Source organism: Microcaecilia unicolor, chromosome 12 (genome assembly GCF_901765095.1).
Source record: "Microcaecilia unicolor chromosome 12, aMicUni1.1, whole genome shotgun sequence".
NCBI classification, from domain to species: domain Eukaryota; kingdom Metazoa; phylum Chordata; class Amphibia; order Gymnophiona; family Siphonopidae; genus Microcaecilia; species Microcaecilia unicolor.
Genome location: NC_044042.1, coordinates 63,609,741 through 63,633,341, shown reverse-complemented (window position 1 = coordinate 63,633,341; position 23,601 = coordinate 63,609,741). Strand labels below are relative to the sequence as shown.

The window sequence follows — 23,601 nt, the reverse complement described above, 5'->3', positions numbered from 1 at the left end:
AACCCCTGCTAAGCTAACTGCTTTTACCACATTCTCTGGCAGTGAATTTCAGAGTGTAATTACATGTTGAGTGAACATATATTTTGCTCATGTTATAAGTTTGCTATTTAGTAGCTTCATTGCATGCCCCCTTAGTCCTAGTATTTTTGGAACTAGTAAACAAGCAGTTCAATATTTTATAGACCTCTATCATATCTCCCCTCAGAAAGAACTATTTTCTACTAGCAATAGTATAGTTCCAAAACAAAACAGCAGGATAGACTGGAGATTGGTGATGACAGAGAATTTGCAGGGTGAGATGAGTTGAAATGCTTCCGGAACCAGGAACGTTTGCTAATCCTGTCTATCTGTCTGCCTCTCTCTCTCAGTAGAACTTGTTTATCAGTGTGATGTATTATATCTTATACTACTAGTGTAGAGTAAAAGTTAAGTGTATTTAGTCCTGAATAAAATTGAATCTTTGGACTTTGTAGAACCTTTAAGTGAATCAATATGAAAAATATGCAGAGATGCCTCTGCACCGCTGTTTTCGAGACAGTGTGGGTCCTTTCTTCAGATAACCTTTTGTGGTCACCAACGTTCAAGTTCATTTGTCATCTTTGGATATAGTTTTCAATGAATTGATTATGTTATATACTATCAAGATGCATAATGAAAAAAAAAAGAAAATACTGAACATGTATAAACTTGTATTACGAGGGAGGAAAAGAATGAACTTACTCGCTTTTCTTTTCTCTTCTGGTCAGTAACCAATCCACAAAGTTCTTTTTAAGCATGTTATCCACAGTCTTGCTGTAGTCACTGGCTAGTATAGCCTCTGAATATCGTCTTTGTAAAGGTCGGAAGCTCTGGTTGTTCACTACAGCACTGGAAAGACAGGAGGTAAGGAAGGAAAAAACATTTAAGAGTTTTAAATATTGCTGATTTTTGGCAATTATGAGTGATAAAATTATTAAATACAACTTGAATTTAAAGTTTGTAGCATCTGGAGTGAGGCTAGTGCCCTTAAACTGTGGAAGAAGTACTTCAACAAAAGACTACAAAAAGTAAGATGCAAGCAGATTTCACAGCATTTGAAAAAAAAAAAAAACCCACATTGAATGCTAAAATTGTGAAGGCAGTGAGGCAGTTATATAGCGACATCTAGTGGCTAGATTTAGAACCCGGGATGGCATGGTTTTGGAAAGAGCACTGGTGCACGGCCACAGGTTGAGGGCTGTGGGTGCAGTGACTGAGCTAAAGTAAATTAGGAGGGAATCCCCCCCCCCCCCCAGCTAATAGCAAAAAAAAAAAGGCTGAGGGCACCAGATTTGAACCTTGGTCCCAAGTGAGCAAAAAGTACAAAGCAGCAGGAGGAAAATGTGGGATCCAAAAAAGAGTCACATAACTGAGGCTGCAGATATATAAAAACACATTTAGCACTGCAACTCATAGCAGAGACAGCATGAGAAAAGATTCCTCATATAACTGAGGCTGCAGGTAGCTGTATGCTCCACAGTTAAAGATGTGCAGTGAGGTCCTGACCCACGTGGAGGGGTATAATTGAACGGGGCGCCCAAGTTTTCCTGAGGGCGTCCTCACAGGATGTCCCCACGAAGGGGCGGGGAAACCCGTATTACTGAAACAAGATGGGTGGCCATGTTTCATTTCGATAATATGGTCGGGGACGCCCAAATCGCAAAATTTAGGTCGTCCCTAGAGATGGTCGTCCTTAGACTTGGTCATTTCTGATTTTCGGCGATAATGGAAACTAAGGACGCCCATCTCAGAAACAACCAAATGCAAGCCATGTGGTCGTGGGAGGAGCCAGCATTCATAGTGCACTGGTCCCCCTGACATGCCAGGACACCAACCGGGCACCCTAGGGGGCACTGCAGTGGACTTCATAAGTTGCTCCCAGGTGCATAGCTCCCTTACCTTGTGTGCTGAGCCCCCGAAAACCCACTACCCACAACTGTACACCATTACAGTAGCCCTTAGGGATGAAGGGGGGCACCTAGATGTGGGTACAGTGGGTTTGTGGTGGGTTTTGGAGGGCTCACATTTACCACCACAAGTGTAACAGGTAGGAGGGGGACGGGCCTGGGTCCACCTACCTGAAGTGCACTGCAGTACCCAATAAACTGCTCCAGAGACCTGCATACTGCTGTCATGGAACTGGGTATGATATTTGAAGCTGGCATAGAGGCTGTAAAAAATATTTTAAAACATTTTTAAGGGTGGGAGGGGGTTGGTGACCACTGGGGGAGTAGGGGGAGATCATCCCCGATTCCCTCTGGTGGTCATCTGGTCATTTAGGGCACATTTCTGTGGCTTGGTCGTAAAAAAAAAAGGACCAAGTAAAGTCGGCCAAGTGTTCGTCAGGGACGCCCGTCTTTTTTCCATTATTGTCCGAAAACACCTATGTGTTAAGCACACCCCAGTCCCGCCTTCGCTATGCTTTTGACACCCCGCCCCCCCCCCCCCCCCCCCCCCCCCGTGAACTTTTGTCATCCCCGCAATGGGAAGCAGTTGAGGATGCCCAAAATCGGCTTTCGATTATGCCGATTTGGGCGACTCTGGGAGAAGAAAAAACTAAAACAGAACACTTTACCAGATCCTGACGTAGGCCATTTTTGCTGCAGGTGCACAATAGCATCTAACGCAGCTTAGTAGAAGGGCCCCAAAATCTTTTTCCCGTTGTATTTAACGACAAACTCAGTAAATAAACAATCTGATTAACCCGAAACAGCCCAGTTCATATTGGTCCCATAATTTCTATACAGACTACGTAACATACTTCCTTCTATCCAAAGAATAATACCATGGGCACAAGCAGAAACATAAGTCAATCCAAAAACATAACCCCCCTCAAAGAAGAGAGAGTCCTTTCAAATGTGAGTAGTTAGCAGGAGCTCTGATAATACTATCCAAATACCTCCTGCTTATTAGCTTTCTGTTCAAAAATTACTGGCAGATCTGTAATGGTACAAAACAGGAGAATGTGCATTGTTTAGTGACCCTCTAATTTTACATTTGACAGCCAAGTAAAGTCAGGGGAGAACTGAAAACTGCCCTTTCCCTTTGAAGGTGAAAACACCTGTGCTGTTTCCAGCAAGGATGCTTTTTACTAGTGCCAAAAAGGGGGCAGGGCCAGGGGAGGGCAGAGCTAACCAACAACTGAACAACCTGTGGGAATTTCATTGTGAAACATGTGAACCTGACATGACTTTAAGGCCCCAACTGTACAGCTACAGCACAGCAAGTGCAAAGTCCTTGGGTACTTCAATACCTAAGGTGCGGCCATTCCCACACTTCCAAAGGAAATTGCCATCAAAAAATACTTTCCAACTTCAGTAATGTGCCACTCTTTGTACTTGCTGTTTTTCATGTGATTTGTAAAGCTAAAAATGCTTTTCTTTATTTTTAGTTAAACTTCCTTTATTAAAGAAAAGAATTTGTAATTTACAATTCTGAAAATAAGGAGGGTTAATCCCTGTAAAATATGATATGAAAATACAAACTTGCTGAACCTTGTAGTGTTATTTTTTTAGTTATTTGTATTTAATACGTTTCTCAAGCCCTTTCTCTGCAGCCTAACAGATTAAATACGAATGCTTTTTAAAGTGTGTACATGTTTTCTAATGTTGTTACACATATATAATTCTCATGGAAAAATTCTTCGTTGGGTCACTTTTCAACCTTTTAACTAAGAACAGGGGTATACTAATATTTATAGATAGATAGATAGATAGATAGATAGATATTTTAGTATTTGTGTAGTAGCCATGTCCTTTATGTAAGTCTCTCATACCCCTATTTTTGAGTGATACAATTTTGACTAAGATGAGTTTTGCTAGATCTGTTAGGTTGTGTGGAGCGAGTGAACCTTTCCATATATTCCTTGGGATGTTAAACAAGGTTTTTTTGGTTCTCTCTCAGGTGTATCCTTCTTTTCCTTACAAACAGTATCCCTATTCTCTATGTATTAATTGTGTGCCCTTTCATGTTCCTCTTTTCCAATATCTTCCCATGATTTGCTGTATAAGAACAGGACACAATGTCTGCCTATACTCTTCCTGCTGCTATATCACATATCCTACTTGTTCTGTGGCTTTGGTCTCGCTTCCATAGAACTCAGTGCTTGTCCTATATATTGCTGAATTCTCCCTAGCATCTCCTTCAGGACACTGTTCCACGCATACACCACTCATTTTGTCACAAAATGCTTCCAACTTCAGATGATAACACCTTGTTCTACAATGATTTTTCCAGTAAACTTGATTAACAATTCTGTCTTATTTATGCTTTTTGGGTACTTGAAAGTGTGTGTGATGGGGAGGAAGTGACGTCACAGGCTCGAACGGTAGCGTGAAAACGGAGCTCCCAAGCTACTGCCAACAAATAGCTTAAAGATTAGCGATCCTCCGCGAAGTATCAAGCGAGACACGTCTCTAATTGGAAGGCAGGTGCGCTGCATGGATTATGCCTACATCTGGGGCGAAAACAGTTGACTTACAAGCATACGCATTTCAACAGAAGGCCATGTCTCCTGCTACACACTCCGAGGAATATGGCGCCCGAGAAGGAGACAGCCAACAGCTCACGCAAGAAGTGGCGGGCCTCAATGTGAATGGAGAGGCATTGGAACCACAGCATGAAACATGGCCCACACTATGCAGTTGGCTTCAAGAAATCAGGTCGGATCTAAAGGCAATGCGCCATGAGCTGGCAAGGTTGGGAGCGGACCTTAGAGGAGAAATAGCAGAGCTGGGCAACCGCGTGGCTGAAATGGAGGTGGGCCTGAAAGAGTATGCTGAGTCGTCGACTCTGTTGGAACAGCGATTATAGGACCAAAAAAATGAAACTAGATATCTTCTAGATAAAGTGGAAAATCTAGAAAATCGGAGCCTTCGCTCCAATATACGGGTCCGTGGGCTGCCGGAGCTTGCCAAATATTGTGACTGCGAAGAAGTAATTCAGCGCCTTGCGGCCCACTTGCTCTCTGATCCTGATAAGCCATGCGTACCGACCTCAATTAGGATTGAGTGTGCCCATTGAGCCTTAGGGGTGAGAAAATCAAATGCCCCAAAAGACGTGGAGGGGCATAATCGAACGGAAACGCCTATCTCCATGGGCGTTTATCTCCGAGAACGGGTCCGTGAAGGGGCGGGCCGAACCGTATTTTCGAAAAAATGGATGTTTTTGAGCTGGGCGTTTGTTTGTTTTTTAGCAATAATGGAAACTAAAAAAGCCCAGCTCAAAAACGTCCTAATCTGAGCCATTTGGTTGTGGGAGGGGCTAGGATTCGTAGTACACTGGCCCCCCTGATATGCCAGGACACCAACTGGGCACCCTAGGTCAGTGCGGTGGACTTCAGTAAAAGCTCCCACATGCATAGCTCCCTTACCAAGGGTGCTGAACACCCAACCCCCCTCCCCCAAAACCCACTACCCACAAATGTACACTACCATAGCTCTTAGGGGTGAAGGGGGCACCTACATGTGGGTACAGTGGGTTTTGGAGGCCTCCCATTTACCAGCACAAGTGTTACAGGTGGGGGGGTGGGTGAGCCTGGGGCCACCTGGCTGAAGTGCACTGCAGTACCCACTAAAAGTGCTCCAGGGACCTGCATACACGCAGGCCTCTAGGACTGGTTGCTGCTATATAACATTGGCACACCAGTTGACACCTGAAGACTAATCTCTCCGAAAACGTCCTTTATTGGAATAACCGCGTTTACTCACAGTTAACTGCAGATCAGAGGTTGTGCCCCACTGGCAACGAGTCTCCCTGGTACTGAGATGAGCAGTAGGTCAGAGCTGGCAGAATGCTGTACAATGCCCTCTTTCAGCCACATTCAAGATAAGAACTAAGTTCTGTAACGTGGCTAACACAGGAAAGGGAACTAAAACTGGCTTACAAAAATGGCCACTACCGCATGGACTACAACAGGAAACACAACAGGGCACACTCTGACCCAGTAGGCAGGGGGAAAACCACCATGGGAGAAGAGCCTACCAACTACCAACATCGTGAGACTGTAACACAAGCTAATGAAATCACGGAGCCCAATACCCTACACCCACCACAATGCAATGCTGATGTGACCCTGTACTGCACCCGAGAGCCACATCTGACCCAGGGAAAGGCTGTGACAGGATCGAACACATTCTGCTGTCATGGAGGTGGGTACGGCATTTGAGGCTGGCATACAAGCTGGAAAAAAAGTTTGTAAAGTGGGGTTTTTTTGGTGGGAGGGGGTTAGTGACCACTGGGGGAGTCCGGGGAGGTCATCCCCGATTCCCTCCAGTGGCCATCTGGGCAGTTGGGGCTCTTAACTCACCAATGAAACGTAAGCTAATGTTTAAAGAAATGGTGCGGTTAAAGGCAGAAGTAATGTTTATTCAGGAGACCCACTTGAAGCCGCAGCATGAAAAACTAGTTAATCATAAGCGGTATCCCACTATAGCATTTGCCTCTAATACAACTAATCAAAAAACAAAAGGGGTGCTTATAGCCTTTTCAAGGAGCCACCCATGGCAAATACATGATACAGTGTCAGATAAGGAGGGTAGATACCTTATCGTCACGGCCTCCCTGTATAATGTGCACTATACTATGATGTCAATTTATGCACCCAACGAGGGACAGGGGCCCTTTATAGTAGAAATAGAAAGGGTGTTGCAACGCCATTCATGGGGACACTTGATCATAGGGGGGGATTTTAATCTCACAATAGATCCACCACTAACCCTCAGGGGAGAGGAGGAGCGGCTGCAGAGACGTCAGCCAATGTGAGATGGCTGTCTATGGAGGTGCGTTCTAGTTTCAAAAACTTTGTATTGTTTTCTTCTTTTGATACTGGTTGCTGCTGCTCAACAGGAGAAGCAGCAGCGCCGGACACTGTTAGTATTGGCGGTTGCAGGTGGCAAGGGGGTTGATGTGGGCGGGGGGAGGGGCCTGGTGATGCGCCAAGGGGGAGGGGCTTGGTGATGCACTGTTACAGAGGGCCTTGGGTGATGGGAGGGGAGGGGAGTGTCGCTGGACATGGGTGGCTGGAAGGGGTAGGGGGAGGGGAAGGTCGCTGCACATGGGTGGCTGCAGGGAGGGCCAGGGGAAAGGAGAGGAGGGTCATTGGACATGGGTGGCTGCAGGGGAGAGGAGGGTCGCTGGACATGGGTAGCTGCAGGGGGACAGGAGGGTTGCTGGACATGGGTGGCTGCAGGGGGGGCAGGGAGAGAGGAGGGTCGCTGGACATGGGTGGCTGCAGAGGGGACAGGGGAGAGAGGATGGACGCTGCACATGCGTGCCTGCAGGGGGAGAAGAGGATTGGTGGGGAGGGGGTCCTGAGACCACATGGGTGGCTGCAGGCAGGGCAGGGGAGACAGGAGGGATGCAGCAGGGGGAGAGGAGGGTTGATGGACATGGGTGTCTGCAGGGGGGGCAGACGAGAGGAGAGTCGCTACACATGGGTGGCTGCAGGGGGATGCTGGACATGGGTGGCTGCAGGGGGGGCAGGGGGAGAGGAGGGTCGCTGCACATAGGTGGCTGCAGGGGGGCAGGGGAGAGGGAGGGGGGTGAGGCAGTTCCTCAGACCACACACTCACTCACTCTCTGTCTCTCACATACACTCTCTCTGACACACTCACTGTCTATCACACTCTCTCTGTCACACACTCTCTATCTCTTTGTCCCTCTCACACACAGTCTCACACACACAGACACTCTGTCTATCACACACTCTCTCTCTCTCACACACAAACACACACACACTCTGTCTCTCTGTCACATTCTCTCTCTGACACACATGCTCCATCTCTCACACACACTCTTTCTGAAACATACACTCAGACGAGGAAAGCCTTGCTAGTGCCCATTTCATTTGTTTTGGAAAGGGGCCTTTTTTACTAGTAGTTCATAATTTGCATGCGACAGCTATTGAATCCCAGTCATGGTCGGATCACTCCCCGGTGGTTTTGATATTGGGAATATCAGGAATACCTAAAGGCCCTAGATACTGGCGGCTTAATGAATCAATATTACAAGATCCCCAGAATGTGTCCACTGTGGAAAAATATATCATGGAATATCTTGAATTTAATGATGTGGGTGAGATACAACCTACCATTCTGTGGGAGGGTCTGAAAGCAGTTCTTCAGGGAAACTTGATAGGACTACAGGCACACCTTACTGAAACACGGAAGGCTCAAGAGCAAGTTACTAGAGGCAATATAGCTGAGTTGGAACTACTGCATAAAGCAGATTCCTCTGATATCCAGAGGGCTGAAACATTGAATCATCGTAGATTAAAGCTTAATGAGATTCAAATGACTGAGATATCTTCTCAGCTCCAAAGGGTACAGAAAAAGCACTTTGAATTTGGAGACAAAGCCAGTAGATTATTAGCATGTAAATTGAAGAAGCAAGCCCAGCAAAATCACATTTTTACTATTAAAAATGCCTCAGGGATACAGTGCACTCAGATAGAGCAAATACAGAAGGCTTTCTATTACTATTATACAGGGTTGTATACGCCTGAAGCAGTGCCCATGTTGTCTGACATAGAAGCATACCTTCAGGAAGCCAATATTCCGCAGTTATCGATGGGAGAAATGGCTATGTTAACAGCACCCATCACACTAGATGATGTTGAATGAGCAATCTCAGACCTCCCTCAGAATAAGGCTCCCGGCCCAGATGGCTTCCCCACTAGGTTCTATAACTTGTTTGCCAAACGAGTGGCCCCTATATTGCTGAGAGTGTTTTCAGCCTTTGAGAATATACAGGAACTGCCACACTCTTGGAGACTGGCAGCAATCACTTTGTTGCTGAAGCTGGGGAAGGATCCTCAACAGTATGGTTCCTATAGGCCAATCTCCCTATTAAATACTGATTACAAAATCTTCACCAAGATTTTAGCACACAGGCTCCAGGTGGTGCTACCTAAGTTGATACATGAAGACCAGGCAGAAGCCTGATGCATATAATTCAGCAGACCCGGGATGATAAGACATCAGCACTATTACTCTCGATCGATGCTGAAAAAGCCTTTGATAGGGTGAATTGGACATTTTTGCTCTCTGTCTTGAAGCATGTAGGGATAGAGGAACGATATATGGGATGGCTTAGATTGCTGTATAGAAATCCGTTAGCAACCCTAAAAATAAATGGGACACATACTACACCTTTGTTGCTTCATAGGGGAACCAGACAGGGATGTGCGGTATCTCCTTTGCTGTTTGCCTTATCTATTGAACCATTGACTAACAGGATTAGGGGGCATCCTGGAATTAGGGGCCTGGTTAGGGAACGAAAGGAACATAAAATAATGTTATTTGCAGATAATGTACTGCTGACTTTAGCTTGCCTGGTGCTTTCGATACAATAGGCCGTAGACTCTATTACTCACTATGGGCAACTATCAGGGTTTAAGATCAACGTCACTAAATCAGAAATTCTCAATCTTACGGTTCCCCCACGGGAAGTACCTCAGTTAAAAACTGCCTTCCCATTTGTCTGGGCTGCTAAATTTATTAAATATTTGGGGATCAATATAACACCTATGGTGGAGGGCCTTTTTTTAGTCAATTTTCCCCAGAAGGTAGCAGAGCTTTTTGAGGAGCTGGGTAGATGGTAGGGATTGACCATCTCGTGGACAGGGCGTATTAATGCAGTCAAAATGATGTTGCTTCCTAAATCAGTATATTTATTTCTGGCTCTCCCGATACCTATTCCACGTAGTTTTTTCTCTCAGCTTCATCGTAAGGTGTTTGCCTATATATGGCGGAAACGACCGCCTAGGGTACAGAGAGCTATGATGCATCAGACACATGATAGAGGAGGTATGGGAGTTCCCAATTTCTATCTGTATTATCAAGCAGCCCAGTTGAAAGTATTAGCGGATTGGACCCCATTTACCACTAAGAAATGGTTACACTGGGAGAGAGCTTGGGTGGGGACTAGATCTTTGGAAGATATGTGGCTACCAGGGAATGATTTATTGGCCATAATTAGGAGATTACCTCTGGGGGTGGGCCACTTGCTCTCAACATGGTATCATATACGGAAGCAGTTTTTTCCAGAGAGAAAATACTACTTACAGCCATCCAGAGGGCCCCGGGTTTTCAATTGGGGTCCTCAAAACCGGTATATGAGAGGTGGGCAAAGGCTGGTCTATACAACCTAGGTCAGGTGAGGGTTAATGGGAAGCTCCTTAACTTTGAAGAACTTCAAGAGGATAATGGGTTGAGGGGAAGTGATCTTCTGTACTATAGCTGTTTAAGGAATTATATAACTAGGCGGGCACGGGAAGAATTGGATCTAACGGAAACAACATTAGAGAAGGCCTTACGGATGGGGGGGTGGTAAAGGAAGCATATCTCAACTATACCTAGCACTATTGTTCTATAATAACCCCCAATCACACCATATTGAACGATGGGAGAAGGCATTGCAGTGTACATATCCAAGGGGAGCATGGTCAAGGGGATATAGCTTTTTGCTTAAACCATCTCTAGCTCAAAATGTGTCAGAAAATGGTTTTAAGATACTATATTGGTGGTATTATACCCCTGATAGACTGCAACAGATGTTTCCTGGGATATCAGCAAAATGCTGGCGTAACTGTGGCTCTCGAGGCACATTTGTACATATATGGTGGGAATGCTCCCTGGCTCAAACTTATTGGAAGCAGGTGATCGGCATGGTTCAACGAGCACTGCAACAAAATTATCCATGTAAAGCAGAATATTGCCTACTGCATTTTAAGCCACCAGAGGTTAGCGTCGCTCACCATAGACTGGCAATTCAATTTTTTGCTGCTGCAAAGCTGTCGCTGGCAAGGGCTTGGAAACAGCCGACTTTATCATCAAGGCAACTTATACTGCGAAAAGTGGACTATCTATATCAAATGTCAAAACTCACTGCAATGAGAAGAGGCCACTTGAGGACTTTTCAAAAGACTTGGCAACCCTATGAACAGTCGAAAACACAGCTGTCAGCCTCACCATGATGTCCAAGGGGGAGGGGGGGACTTAGTTAATTTAGAGGGGCATAATTGAACGGAAACGCCTATCTCCATGGGCGTTTATCTCCGAGAACGGGTCCATGAAGGGACGGGCTGAACCGTATTTTCAAAAAAATGGACGTTTTTGAGCTGGGTGTTTGTTTTTTTTAGCGATAATGGAAACTAAAAACGCCCAGCTCAAAAACGTCCTAATCCGAGCCATTTGGTCGTGGGAGGGGCCAGGATTGGTAGTACACTGCCCCCCTGATATGCCAGGACACCAACTGGGCACCCTAGGTCAGTACGGTGGACTTCAGAAAAAGCTCCCACATGCATAGCTCCCTTACCACGGGTGCTGAGCTCCCAACCCCCCTCCCCCAAAACCCACTACCCACAAATGTACAACACTACCATAGCTCTTAGGGGTGAAGGGGGCACCTACATGTGGGTACAGTGGGTTTTGGAGGCCTCCCATTTACCAGCACAAGTGTTACAGGTGGGGGGGGATGGGCCTGGGGCCACCTGGCTGAAGTGCACTGCGGTACCCACTAAAGGTGCTCCAGGGACCTGCATACATGCAGGCCTCTAGGACTGGTTGCTGCTATATAACATTGGCACACCAGTTGACACCTGAAGACTAATCTCTCCGAAAACGTCCTTTGTTGGAATAACCGCATTTACTCACAGTTAACTGCAGATCAGAGGTTGTGCCCCACTGGCAACGAGTCTCCCTGGTACTGAGATGAGCAGTAGGTCAGAGCTGGCAGAATGCTGTACAATGCCCTCTTTCAGCCACATTCAAGGGAAGAACTAAGTTGTCTAACGTTGCTAACACAGGAAAGGGAACTAAAACTGGCTTACAAAAATGGCCACTACCACATGGACTACAACAGGAAACACAACAGGGCACACTCTGACCCAGTATGCAGGGGGAAAAGCACCATGGGAGAAGAGCCTACCAACTACCAACATCGTGAGACTGTAACACAAGCTAATGAAATCACGGAGCCCAATACCCTACACCCACCACAATGCAATGCTGATGTGACCCTGTACTGCACCCGAGAGTCACATCTGACCCAGGGAAAGGCTGTGACAGGATCGAACACATTCTGCTGTCATGGAGGTGGGTACGGCATTTGAGGCTGGCATACAGGCTGGAAAAAAAGTTTTTAAAGTGGGGTTTTTTTTGTGGGAGGGGGTTAGTGACCTCTGGGGGAGTCCGGGGAGGTCATCCCCGATTCCCTCCAGTGGTCATCTGGGCAGTTGGAGCACTTTTTTGGGACTTGTTCGTGAAAAAAAGGGTCCAAAAAAGTGACCCAAAATTGCGGTAAAAATGCCTTTTTTTTCGATTATCAACTAAAGACGCCCATCTCTCCTCGGCTGATAACCACGCCCCAGTTCCGCCTCCACCACGCCTCCGACACGTTTCCGCGATGGAGTGTAGTTGGAAACGCCCCAAATCGGCTTTTGATTATACCGATTTGGGTGCCTTTGCGAGACATACGTCTATCTCCTGATTTAGGTCGCACTATCGGCGTTTTTCTCTTTAGAAAATAAGCTGGTTAGTGTATTAGCTTTGTAAGAATGTATACTTTTCTTTAGAGTTAAGTTGTATGGTATCATAAAAATTTCAATAAAAATAAAATTTAAAAAAAGAAAGCGTTTGTGACATTCCCTTCCTCTGTTCTAGGGTATATATATTTAAGGTGCTTAAGTTTCATCAGATATGGTTTATGGTGCAGAATCCACTCCATTTTAATAGCCCTCCTCTGGACTTTTATTTTTGTAGCGCTAGTGTGTACCCAGCGGTAATTGGGCAGCTCCTTACTGCAGCTTCTTGTGACTGTAATGTGCTTATTTTAGAAGCCCTATTTGTGTTTTGGATGTCTGAAAACTGGCATTTGGACATCCATTTTGCAAGAACGTCCAAATATCGATTTTATAACATCAGGATATGGAAGTCTAAACTGCTATAATCCACAAGGAAAACAGGAGAAAACCTCTATGAAGAATCCAAGATGCAAAACAAAGTAGAGGATGACTCATGACTCTCAAGATGGGAGTAGTAGATGAAAAGTCTTTATTAAGGCACCAAAGTACGACCCAACACGGGTCCGTGTTTTGGCGGACTTGCTGCCTGCCTCAGTGATCACAGGACTTGGTTGAACCACTGCTCTTTGTATGGTACCTTATTAATGTATGCGTAAGTACCTACATAGCAAAAGGATACCGCCAACGGAGGGTAGTTCCGTCAAAGAATAGCAAGGTTCAAAGGCAATGCCATCATCAATCACTACTCTTTAATAGAACTGCCCTCTGCTGGTGGTATCCTTTTGCTGTGTATACATTTACGCACACATTAATGAGGTACCATACACAGAACAGTGGCTCAACCAACTCCTGTGATCCCTGAGGCAGACGGCAAGTCCACCAAAACAGAGATCTATGTCAGGTCTTACTTTGATGCCTTAAGACTTTTCATCTACTACTCCCATCTTGAGAGTCATGAGTCAACTTACCAACTACTTGAACAACTTCTCAGTATTGCACACATCCCAATCTGGCTTCCGTGCCAATCACAGCACCGAAACAGTTCTTTTAACACTCATGACCAAATTTAAACAAATTATTGCAAATGGTAACAATGTTCTTCTTTTACAATTCAACATGTCCAGCACGTTCGACATGGTTGACCATGGTATCCTATTAAACATTCTTGAATACTTTGGAATTGGAGGTAATGTACTGAATTGGTTTCATAGTTTCCTAACGGCAAGTACATACCGGGTAATATCTGAATCGATCATATCATCGCCATGGAGACCTGAATGTGGTGTGCCACAAGGATCTCCGCTTTCCCCGATCCTCTTTAATTTAATGATGTTACCACTAGCCAGATCTTTATCCAACCTAAACCTTAACCCTTATATTTATGCTGACGATGTGACGATATATATCTCATATAAAAATGTCTGAAATTGTAGATAAAATTAATCTCAGCTTCCAAGTTATGAATTCATGGGCGGATGCATTCCAACTGAAACTCAATGCAGAAAAAACACATTGCCTTATATTATCATTGCAGTATAATAAAATCAACTATACCAATATAAATATACTAAATCACACTCTTCCTGTTGCGGACAACCTGAAACTCTCTGTGTAACAATCGATTGTAACCTTAGTCTAGATAACCACGTGAAAAATGTTATAAAGAAAATGTTTTATGCAATGTGGAGGCTTAGAAGTATAAAACCTTTCTTCCCAAGAGAGACATTCTGCAAACTAGTGCAATCACTGGTATTGAACCATTTAGATTACTGCAATTTCTTATATGCGGGATGCAAAGCTCAAACCATTAAGAAACTCCAGACTGCCCAGAACACCGCAGCCAGACTGATATTCGGAAAGGCGAAATACTATAGTGCTAAACCCCTTAGAGAAAAATTACACTGGCTTCCACTAAAGGATCGAGTTACATTCAAAATATGCACCTTAGTTCATAAAATTATTTATGGAGATGCCCCATCTTACATGTCAGACCTTATAGATCTACCAGAGAAAAACAACAAAAGTTCATCACGTACTTTCTTAAACCTCCATTATCCCAATTGCAGAGGACTTAAATACAAATCAATACATACATCTAGCTTTTCATACATCTGTACACAACGATGGAATGAATTACCAACCACTATAAGAAAAACACGCGACTTGATAACCTTCCGGAAACTACTGAAGACTTACTTGTTCAAAAAAGTGTACAAAATGGTTCCCTCATAATGATCTGACTCCTAAACTACACCAGACACAATTTTATATTGGAACTCTTTTATTTTGCCTATTTTATTTATACCCTAATTACTGATAATCATACCCTGTCCTGATATCATTATATTATGTTGTTATCCACTTACCCACTTCTTAATCAACATAATTTTCGTATGAACCTTAATAGCAATAATTCTGAAATTCTTCTCCGTTATTATGATCGCCATAATATTCCTATGCACCTTATCTGTTATATATACTCTGATTCTCTATTCCATCAATGTGATTGTAGTTGTATTATATTGTAAGCCACATTGAGCCTGCAAATAGGTGGGAAAATGTGGGATATAAATGCAGCAAAATAAATAAATCTTGTGTTCTTCATAGAGGTTTTCTCCTGTTTTCCAAGTTGATTATAGCAGTTTAGACTTCCATATCTTGACTTTATAAAATTGATATTTGGACGTCCATGCAAAATGGATGTTTAAATGCTGGTTTTCAGACATCCAAAACACAAATAGAGCTTCTAAAATAAGCACATTAGAGTCCCAAGGAGCTGCAACAGAAATTGAACCTGGTTTCCCTAGGTCTCAGCCCACCACACTAACCATTGGGTTGCTCCTCTACCCTCTACATTTGTCACAAACACTCTTTCCCTAAGTTCAAGAGGGCTGTGAAGACGTGGTTATTTGAACTCATTCTCAATGAGAGTCTGGGATGGACCTGTCCTGTTCTTTCGCTTTCTTCTATTTCACTTACCTCTATCCTTCATCTTCTCTCTATTGTCACTGTAATCTTTCCTTTCATGGCTAGTCAATTTTGATTTACATTTAAAACTACTTTGATAGTCATTATGCTTGAAGGGTGGTATAGTAAAAGCTTATAAATAAATACGTTTCACCAGTGATTTGTAGAGAGGTATTATTGTCTCTTTTATCTGTTAGTTGCACAGTTTATCTGCACATATTCAGCAGACTGCTAAAACCTGACGTTTCTTTCTCTATAATATCACCAAAATTCACGCTTTCCTTTCTGAGCACACTACCAGAACCCTCATCCATTCTCTTATCACCTCTCGCTTAGACTATTGCAACTGCTTCTCACAGGTCTCCCACTTAGCCATCTCTCTCCTCTTCAATCTGTTCAAAATTCTGCTGCAAGATTAATATTCCGCCAGTGTCGTTATGCTCATATTAGCCCTCTCCTCAAGTCACTTCACTGGCTTCCTATCCATTTCCGCATACAGTTCAAACTCCTCTTATTGACCTATAAGTGCATTCACTCTGCAGCTCCTCAGTACCTCTCCATTCTCATCTCTCCCTACATTCCTCCCTGGGAACTCCATTCACTGGGTAAATCTCTCTTATCTCCTCCCTTCTCCTCCACTGCTAACGCCAGACTCCGTTTCTTTTATCTTGCTGCACCATATGCCTGGAATAGACTTCCTGAGCCGGTACGTCAAGCTCCATCTCTGGCCGTCTTCAAATCTAAGCTAAAAGCCCACCTTTTTTGATGCTGCTTTTAACTCCTAACCCTTATTCACTTGTTCAGAACCCTTATTTTATCATCCTCACTTTAATAGTCCCTTATCTCTTGTTTGTCCTGTTTGTCTGTCCTAATTAGATTGTAAGCTCTGTCGAGCAGGGACTGTCTCTTCATGTTCAAGTGTACAGTGCTGCGTACGTCTAGTAGCGCTATAGAAATGATAAGTAGTAGTAGTATACTTTGTCCCCCTCCTCCCCATGCACCTTTGTATCCTGTGGTCTCTTTCCACTGTCTTGTAACATTGTATAGTAACCATGAGGTCAATCCATCCTCTTGTCATTTTCTTCCAAACTCCCTAAATTATCACAACACTGTTATAGAACATCTATCTAATTCTTAGTGCCTTCTATGGTCCTTGTCTGTCATCAGCTACAATTATTGCAGTTAATTGAGTTTTCCTGTTTTATTTTACAGCTTCAGCCTACACGCTAACCAAATATTTCTGAGCTCAAGCACCACTAAATTCATTTTCCTCCTTTCAATAAGTTTCAGAATAGGAAATGATCTCACTTATATAAGATAGGCAGTAAATTTGTATAGGTATTATTTGCTGAGCCCACTGCCATTTGCATATGCACAGTCAGGCAGCATATACTGTATAGTATTACTGTATAGTACATACCACAAGTAGGATAATGGAAAGACCAGACCCAGTGAGGAAACGAGACAGCAGAGCAGTAATAGGTCTCAGAAGAGAGCTACCCTGGAGAGGTGAGCGCAGCAGAGGCCATGTATGCCTGCTGTTTTGTGAGAGGCTCTTTCAGCTAGTTATTAATATTTTCAGCTGTTCAGCTAAAACCTTGACATATACTCATTATTGTACTAGTGGAGCACAAGCTTCTGCCATGCTGGTGGAATGTCTCGCTGTAGAATTCTGACTCTGAACCTGAAGTTCATGAAAGTTTGTAGGTGGATCACAGGATGACACCCCTTTAGAAAAATGACTGTGAAAAGCAAGACAACCAGAGTTTGTTTGAAACTTCTATGTCTTCTGATCTAGTTGTTCTGAGGAATTTTAGCCTTATGTTTGTTCTTTGCAGCGTTAAAAGTGAGAGAAATGTTAAAATGCATCAGGTCATTAATCAGCTACCACAGTCAGCATTTCTTTTAAGCATCGGCTTCAGTGGTCAATTAAATATATCCAGATATTCGGCACCACTAACTAGATAGTGGCAAGTGTTGAATCCGGATAAGGTGCTCGGTGCTCAATGCCAGAACTTACTGTGTCTGGATAATGGCAATATTCAGTCTGTTCTCAGGATAATTTATCCGGATAACTTAGAACAGCCCTCTATCCATCCTAAGTTATCTAGGTAAGTTATCCTTCTAGATAGCTGACTAAATATTGCCACTCTCTGGATAACTTCTGGGACTGCCTTGGCTCCACCCATGCGCTATCCATATAGGGCCTCTGAATGCCTCAGTCAGCAACATTTATCTGGATAGCAGGTGCTCTTGAATATTGATCTGCATGATTTTATGTGACTGGTCAAGTGTTACAACTTGTGAGTCTCAGGCGAGCCATTTAATTCTCTGACACTAAGACAACAGAAGTGCTACATTTCAACCTGATATTTATTACAGTCTTTCTTTACTGAATATTCTTATGTTGGCTAGATGTAACATAGTAACATAGTAGATGACGGCAGAAAAAGACCTGCACGGTCCATCCAGTCTGCCCAACAAGATAACTCATATTTGCTGCTTTTTGTGTATACCCTATTTTGATTTGTACCTATGCTCTTCAGGGCACAGACCGTATAAGTCTGCCCTGCATTATCCCCACCTCCCAACCACCAGCCCCACCTCCCAACCACCGGCTCTGGCACAGACCGTACAAGTCTGTCCAGCACTATCCCCACCTCCCAACCACCAGCCCCGCCTCCCGATCTTGACTAAGCTCAGGATATCGTCAACACTCAGCAAAAAGGCTACCCTAAGTTAACTGGGTAGCTATCTGGGAACCACTGCTGAATATTGGCAGTGCCCAGTAACTCCTGGTTCCACCCCCTACTCTAAGCCTGGATCATCCCAACACTAACCAGAGAGTGCTGCAGCAGTCAGAGCAGATATTCCTCTGATAATTTCTGAATAAGTGCCACCTAATGTCTGCTCCTGGCCTGGTCAGCCTGTGTTAACCAGATAGGAGCTTCTCTTGCCCGGTTAAACCATGCTGAATGTCGACCCCTTCATTTTTAGTTGCGTCTAGCATGTTGGCAGGTAGTGACCTCTAGTTCATTGTCCTTTCTATATAGTTGATGATCTGGTCAGCATCTTGTATTTTACAACAGCTGTGAACTGTCTGTGAATATTTTGTGGAATACTAAAGCTTCTTTCCTCTATTAAACTCACCTGAAGCCATTTGATTCCATATCTGCAAGGATAACGCTTACAGAGATAAAAAGCAGAGAGAAAACTTTCAATGGCATCATTTCTTGGTTTGTTTTTCTACCAGAAGAAAGAAGGACAAGCTGATGACTAAAATGTTTCAACCTGTAGGAAAGAGAAGAAATACAGACAGCATTACTGCTTATATTTGGGAAGAGAAATCCGCAGCTAGATAAAGAAAGAATGAATGAGGGACAAGTTACTCACTGGGCTGCATATGCAATGGAGAGTGTTATCATTACCCTCTTTGTGTCTGCCTTAACATATCTAGCTCACAGTGGAAATATTAAACCAGTCCTTTTCAACCCTTGCCTGGAGGCACACCTAGCCAGTTGTGTTTTCAGAATTGCCACAATGAAAATGTGTAAGATACAATGGATCTTCAATATAAGCTACTGTATCTCATGCATATTCATTGTGGTAATCCTGGAAACCCAACTGGCTACTTGTGTCTCCAGGAGAGACTGAGAAGCATTCTGGGGCCCTTTTACTAAGGCTCGTAGGCGTCTATGCGCATCCAACGTGCATCAGTTTGGAACTACCGCCCGGCTACCGCATGCCCCGGGTGGTAATTCCATTTTTTACACGTGTCCGATATGCGTGGCAGAAAATATTTTTTATTTTCTACCGTGTGGCGCTAACCAGGCAGTAATCGGCAGTGTACGCATGCTGACAATTACCGCCCGGTTAATGCGTGAGACCTTACTGCTAAGTCAATGAGTGGCGGTAAGGTCTCAGGCCCAAAATGGACGCGCGCCAATTTTTATTTAGCCGCATGTCCATTTTCGGCCAAAAAAAGGACTCTTTTGCAGGCACACTGAAAAATGGACCTGCGCGCATCAAATACACGCGCCTACAACAACGCAGGCCATTTTTCGACACACCTTAGTAAAAAGACCCCTCTATTAGTCAAACCTATAAGAAAGTATTTCTGAGAGTTTATCTAAAAATCAACAAATGTTGTGATATGAACAAACTGCCCAGATAGTATGTTAACTTTTCAATTTATGCATAATCAAGTGATTCCGAGCTTTCAGTGCTGCCCTGACAGCCCCTTACATCACAAGACATCTTTTCAGCTGTCATTCTACATGTGCTTCCGTAACTTGAAAACTATTTTCACATCTATAAGAACCTTTCCTACTTGATACCAGTCTTTTAAATGGGTCTACTGGTGCCTAGACTATTGATAGGGAGTCACTGGTAGGACCCAGGACACTCGTAGGCAACTCACAAAATGAATAAATCCTTTTGATCATGCAATCAGAAAAATAATACAAAATGAAGAATGGGACAAGGAAGCAGAGTTAGAGTTAGAGTTAGAGTTCTTAAAGGTATAGAAGCTATCGTGTGTTCTTTGGCTTTTGAAGCACTTTTGATTTTCTGGTTGATCCCTGGATTTGTTACAGCTTCAGTTTCTGATCCCTGAGCTCAGTTGTGTCATAATGTACCTAACATGTTCTCCAGAGTCCAGACTCCTCTAGAAACTGAAACCCCAGACCAGAAAAGTTGTTGTAGGGAATATATATATTTTTTTATTACATTTGTACCCTGCGCTTTCCCACTCATGGCAGGCTCAATGCAGCAGGCAATGGGGGGTTAAGTGACTTGCCCAGAGTCACAAGGAGCTGCCTGTGCCTGGAATTGAACTCAGTTCCTCAGGACCAAAGTCCACCACCCTAACCGCTAGGCCACTCCTCCACTACCTCTACTTCCTTTTGTTAACAATTAGTTTCTTTCTTTTAAGAAAAATATTCATCTTCTGTATTTAATATGAAAAAAAAACCACAACAAACTTTGCCTGAGCGCAAGAAAAACTGAGCTTCTCTGGGTCCCTAATGCAAGTGGACACACACTAACATCTAAATCTCTTTTGGGAAGTACGAACTCCCTCTCAAGTCAGGAACCTTGGATTGGAATACAGTTAGATTCAACACTTAACTCTGATTCCACAAATTCAATCAACCTTCAAGAGCTGCTTCTACTATTTGTGACAACTACACTGCCTCTCTCGAGAAGGCAAATCTTATCCCAGTTGTGCATGCAAAGATAACATCAAGACTGGATTACTGAAATGCACTCTATACTGGTCTGACTACAAAGGGTCTGCATCAGCTCCAATTGACTAATAGAAGACTAATAGAAGATTGCAAGCGATGTGACCACATCACACCATTTTTGCAAAACCTTCACGGGCTAACAGTACAATACAGGGCTAAATTTAAAACTCTATGTCTGATCTTCAAGGCCCTTAAAGGAAATGGCCCCGAGTACTTGAAGAAGGGGATCACCCTCAACACACCCCCAAGGTCACTAAGGTCCTCCCAAGGAGTATCCCTAACCACACCTCCTTCAAAAGACATTACACATGTGATACCCACAAGCAAGCCTTCTCTGAAGTAGCCCCCACACTCTGGAATGCTGTTCCTGAAAGGTTCCGCTTAACACAAGACTACTGCAGCAGGACATGTTTATTCACGCCTACCCTAGCTGAGATAATATTTAATCATCTTTCTGACCTCATGTACAAGTTTCTTTAAATTAGTCCCCTTATTTTCTAATTCCTCTTACACTCTTATCTATATGTTCCATCTTTGCTTATACCCTACACTGTCTATTAAAATGTTCTATTATGTATTGTGTTGACTTTGTAAGTAGTGTACTGTGCCATACTTTGTATTGTTATTTGAATATTTTTACTGCTGTAATTGTCTACTGCTTATGTTTGATTGATTGATTTATTCTTACTGTACACCGCCTTGAGTGTATTCCTTCAAAATGGCGGTAAATAAATCCTAATAATAAATAAAAATAATAATCTCTATATATAAAACGCACCTCCAATGTTCTAATGAAGCCTCAAGCCGGAAACTTGAAGTGGCATAGATATCCGGTTTGCCCATGAGTGTCTGCCCCGCCCTCGCGTCAAACGTGATGACGTCGAGGGTGGAGCACTGACACTCAATGAATCAAGGAAGCCCATTGGTTAATCTCTGTTTCCACTCCACAACGCTGCCATCATTCCCAAACTACTACTACTACTACTACTATTTAGCATTTCTATAGCGCTACAAGGCGCATGCAGCGCTGCATAAACATAGAAGAAAGACAGTCCCTGCTCAAAGAGCTTACAATCTAATAGACAAAAAATAAAATAAGCAAAACCAAACAAAAAGTAACTCAAAACCAAACAAAATCGCCGCTGCACCCCTGCCCGCAGTCCCCCTCACCCACCCTCCCGCAGCTGCTCGCTCACCGTTCCGCCACACCCCCTCTCCTCTCCGACTCTGGCCATGCAGCAGGACGATTACTGCACATGAGTGAAAGTGACCCAATTAACTACACTGTAAGCAAGGAAGCCCATTGGTTAATCTCTGTTTCCACTCCCCAACACATCCGTCATTCCCATACACTCAAAACCAAGCACACCTAGGTGCTGCTGATCCACATTGGGTTTTTTTTTTTCTTCTTCCATCTGAAACACATCTAAAGCTGTTTCTACTGGATAAACTGCGCCTTAAAAGGTAAAGGACAAAAGGTTTTTGTTTTTGGTTTCTTACTGCACACCTTTTTAATTTATTTGAAAGCTACCCATTTGTACATATGAATATCATGAAATCTAAATTAAATATCACTAAAACAGCTTTAAAAAATATTCTACCTGGTAGAAACAGCAATTTTAAACTCTGTATTGTGAGATCATTTGTCAACAATACAAACTTTATCCAGGTAAGTGCCCGTGGCTGCATCAGCCCCGCCGTCAATGTGTGTCAGTATGAGGGAGCTCCAGCTGCCTGTGGGTCACAACAGGACTTAGCTGCTGGACGCCAGAAGCAGTCTCTCCTTAGGTTGACAGCAAATAGCAACCCCCCCCCCCCCAAGCACCTCGGAGGAAGGGAGGGGACTGTTGAACTGGGAGGGAGGGGGAGGGACCCTGGAACTGGGAGGGGGACTATGGAACTGGGAGGGAGGGAAGGTGACCCTGGAACTGGGAGGGTGGGGACCCTCAAACTATGATGGAGGGTGGGGGGGACCCTGAAACTGGAAGGGACCCTGGAACTCTGGGGGGATGACCCTGGAACTCGGAGGGGGGGATGACCCTGGAACTCGGAGGGATGGAGGGGGGATGACCCTGGAACTCGGAGGGATGGAGGGGGACCCTGGAACTGGGAGGGAGGGGCCCCTGGCACACACTCTCCCTCTCACAGACACACTCGCACCCAGTCTCATTCTCTCTCTGTCATACACACACACTCGCACATTCACTCTCTCTCACACAGTCAATCTCACACACACTCTCTCAAACATACACATTCCGAGGAAAACATTGCTAGCACCCGTTTCATTTCTGTCAGAAATGGGCCTTTTTCACTAGTAATGCAATAATACTGCTCTACAGGTAAGTTGTAGGTGATCAGTTGTTGTTGGCATTTAATCCTAGTTCACCAAACTGAATGTAATACACATGTGTGTTTCTATTACCTCTTTCTTTCTTTCTTATGATTTATTTACCACCTTTTTGAATAATTCATGCAAGGCTGTGTACATCTACAATAACCTGTTTTCAGTCACACAAGCTTATGTTGAAACAGTTCTACATAGGATGCGGTGAAGATACTTACCTTCTGGAGCTTGTACTATTGTGCTGCAGGAGTCTGAAGTGAGTGGCTGAGTTGCAGAAAGCTCCCATTTATATAATGCTAAGTTCCACGTCCACCAGCCAAACAGGAATTCAACCATGGTGCAAAGGTAATAATGATAATTATTATCAGCTCCATTAGACCAGCGGAGCTATTAAACATATTTACATTTACAGCAATTAACATTTCAGTGGCACAAAATTAAGACCTAATATGTTTTATGAGTAAAGTCTTGTTGGTATTAATCAGCATGAAACCGAGCAGCAT

At 43.9% G+C, this 23,601-nt stretch overlaps 1 protein-coding gene across 1 annotated transcript in view; it reads right to left on the bottom strand.

The window, feature by feature from the left end:
- The window catches only part of LOC115481378 (glucagon-1-like), a 31,724-nt gene extending 8,340 nt beyond the window's left edge, over positions 1 to 23,384 (bottom strand). The window contains exons 1-3 of the mRNA XM_030220466.1: positions 23,317 to 23,384; positions 18,659 to 18,799; positions 721 to 867 (exon numbers count right to left, since the gene is read on the bottom strand). Coding sequence (XP_030076326.1) covers positions 721 to 867; positions 18,659 to 18,799; positions 23,317 to 23,384 — 356 coding nt within the window. The remainder of the gene's footprint in view (positions 1 to 720; positions 868 to 18,658; positions 18,800 to 23,316) is intronic.
- Between the last annotated feature and the right edge of the window lie 217 nt (positions 23,385 to 23,601).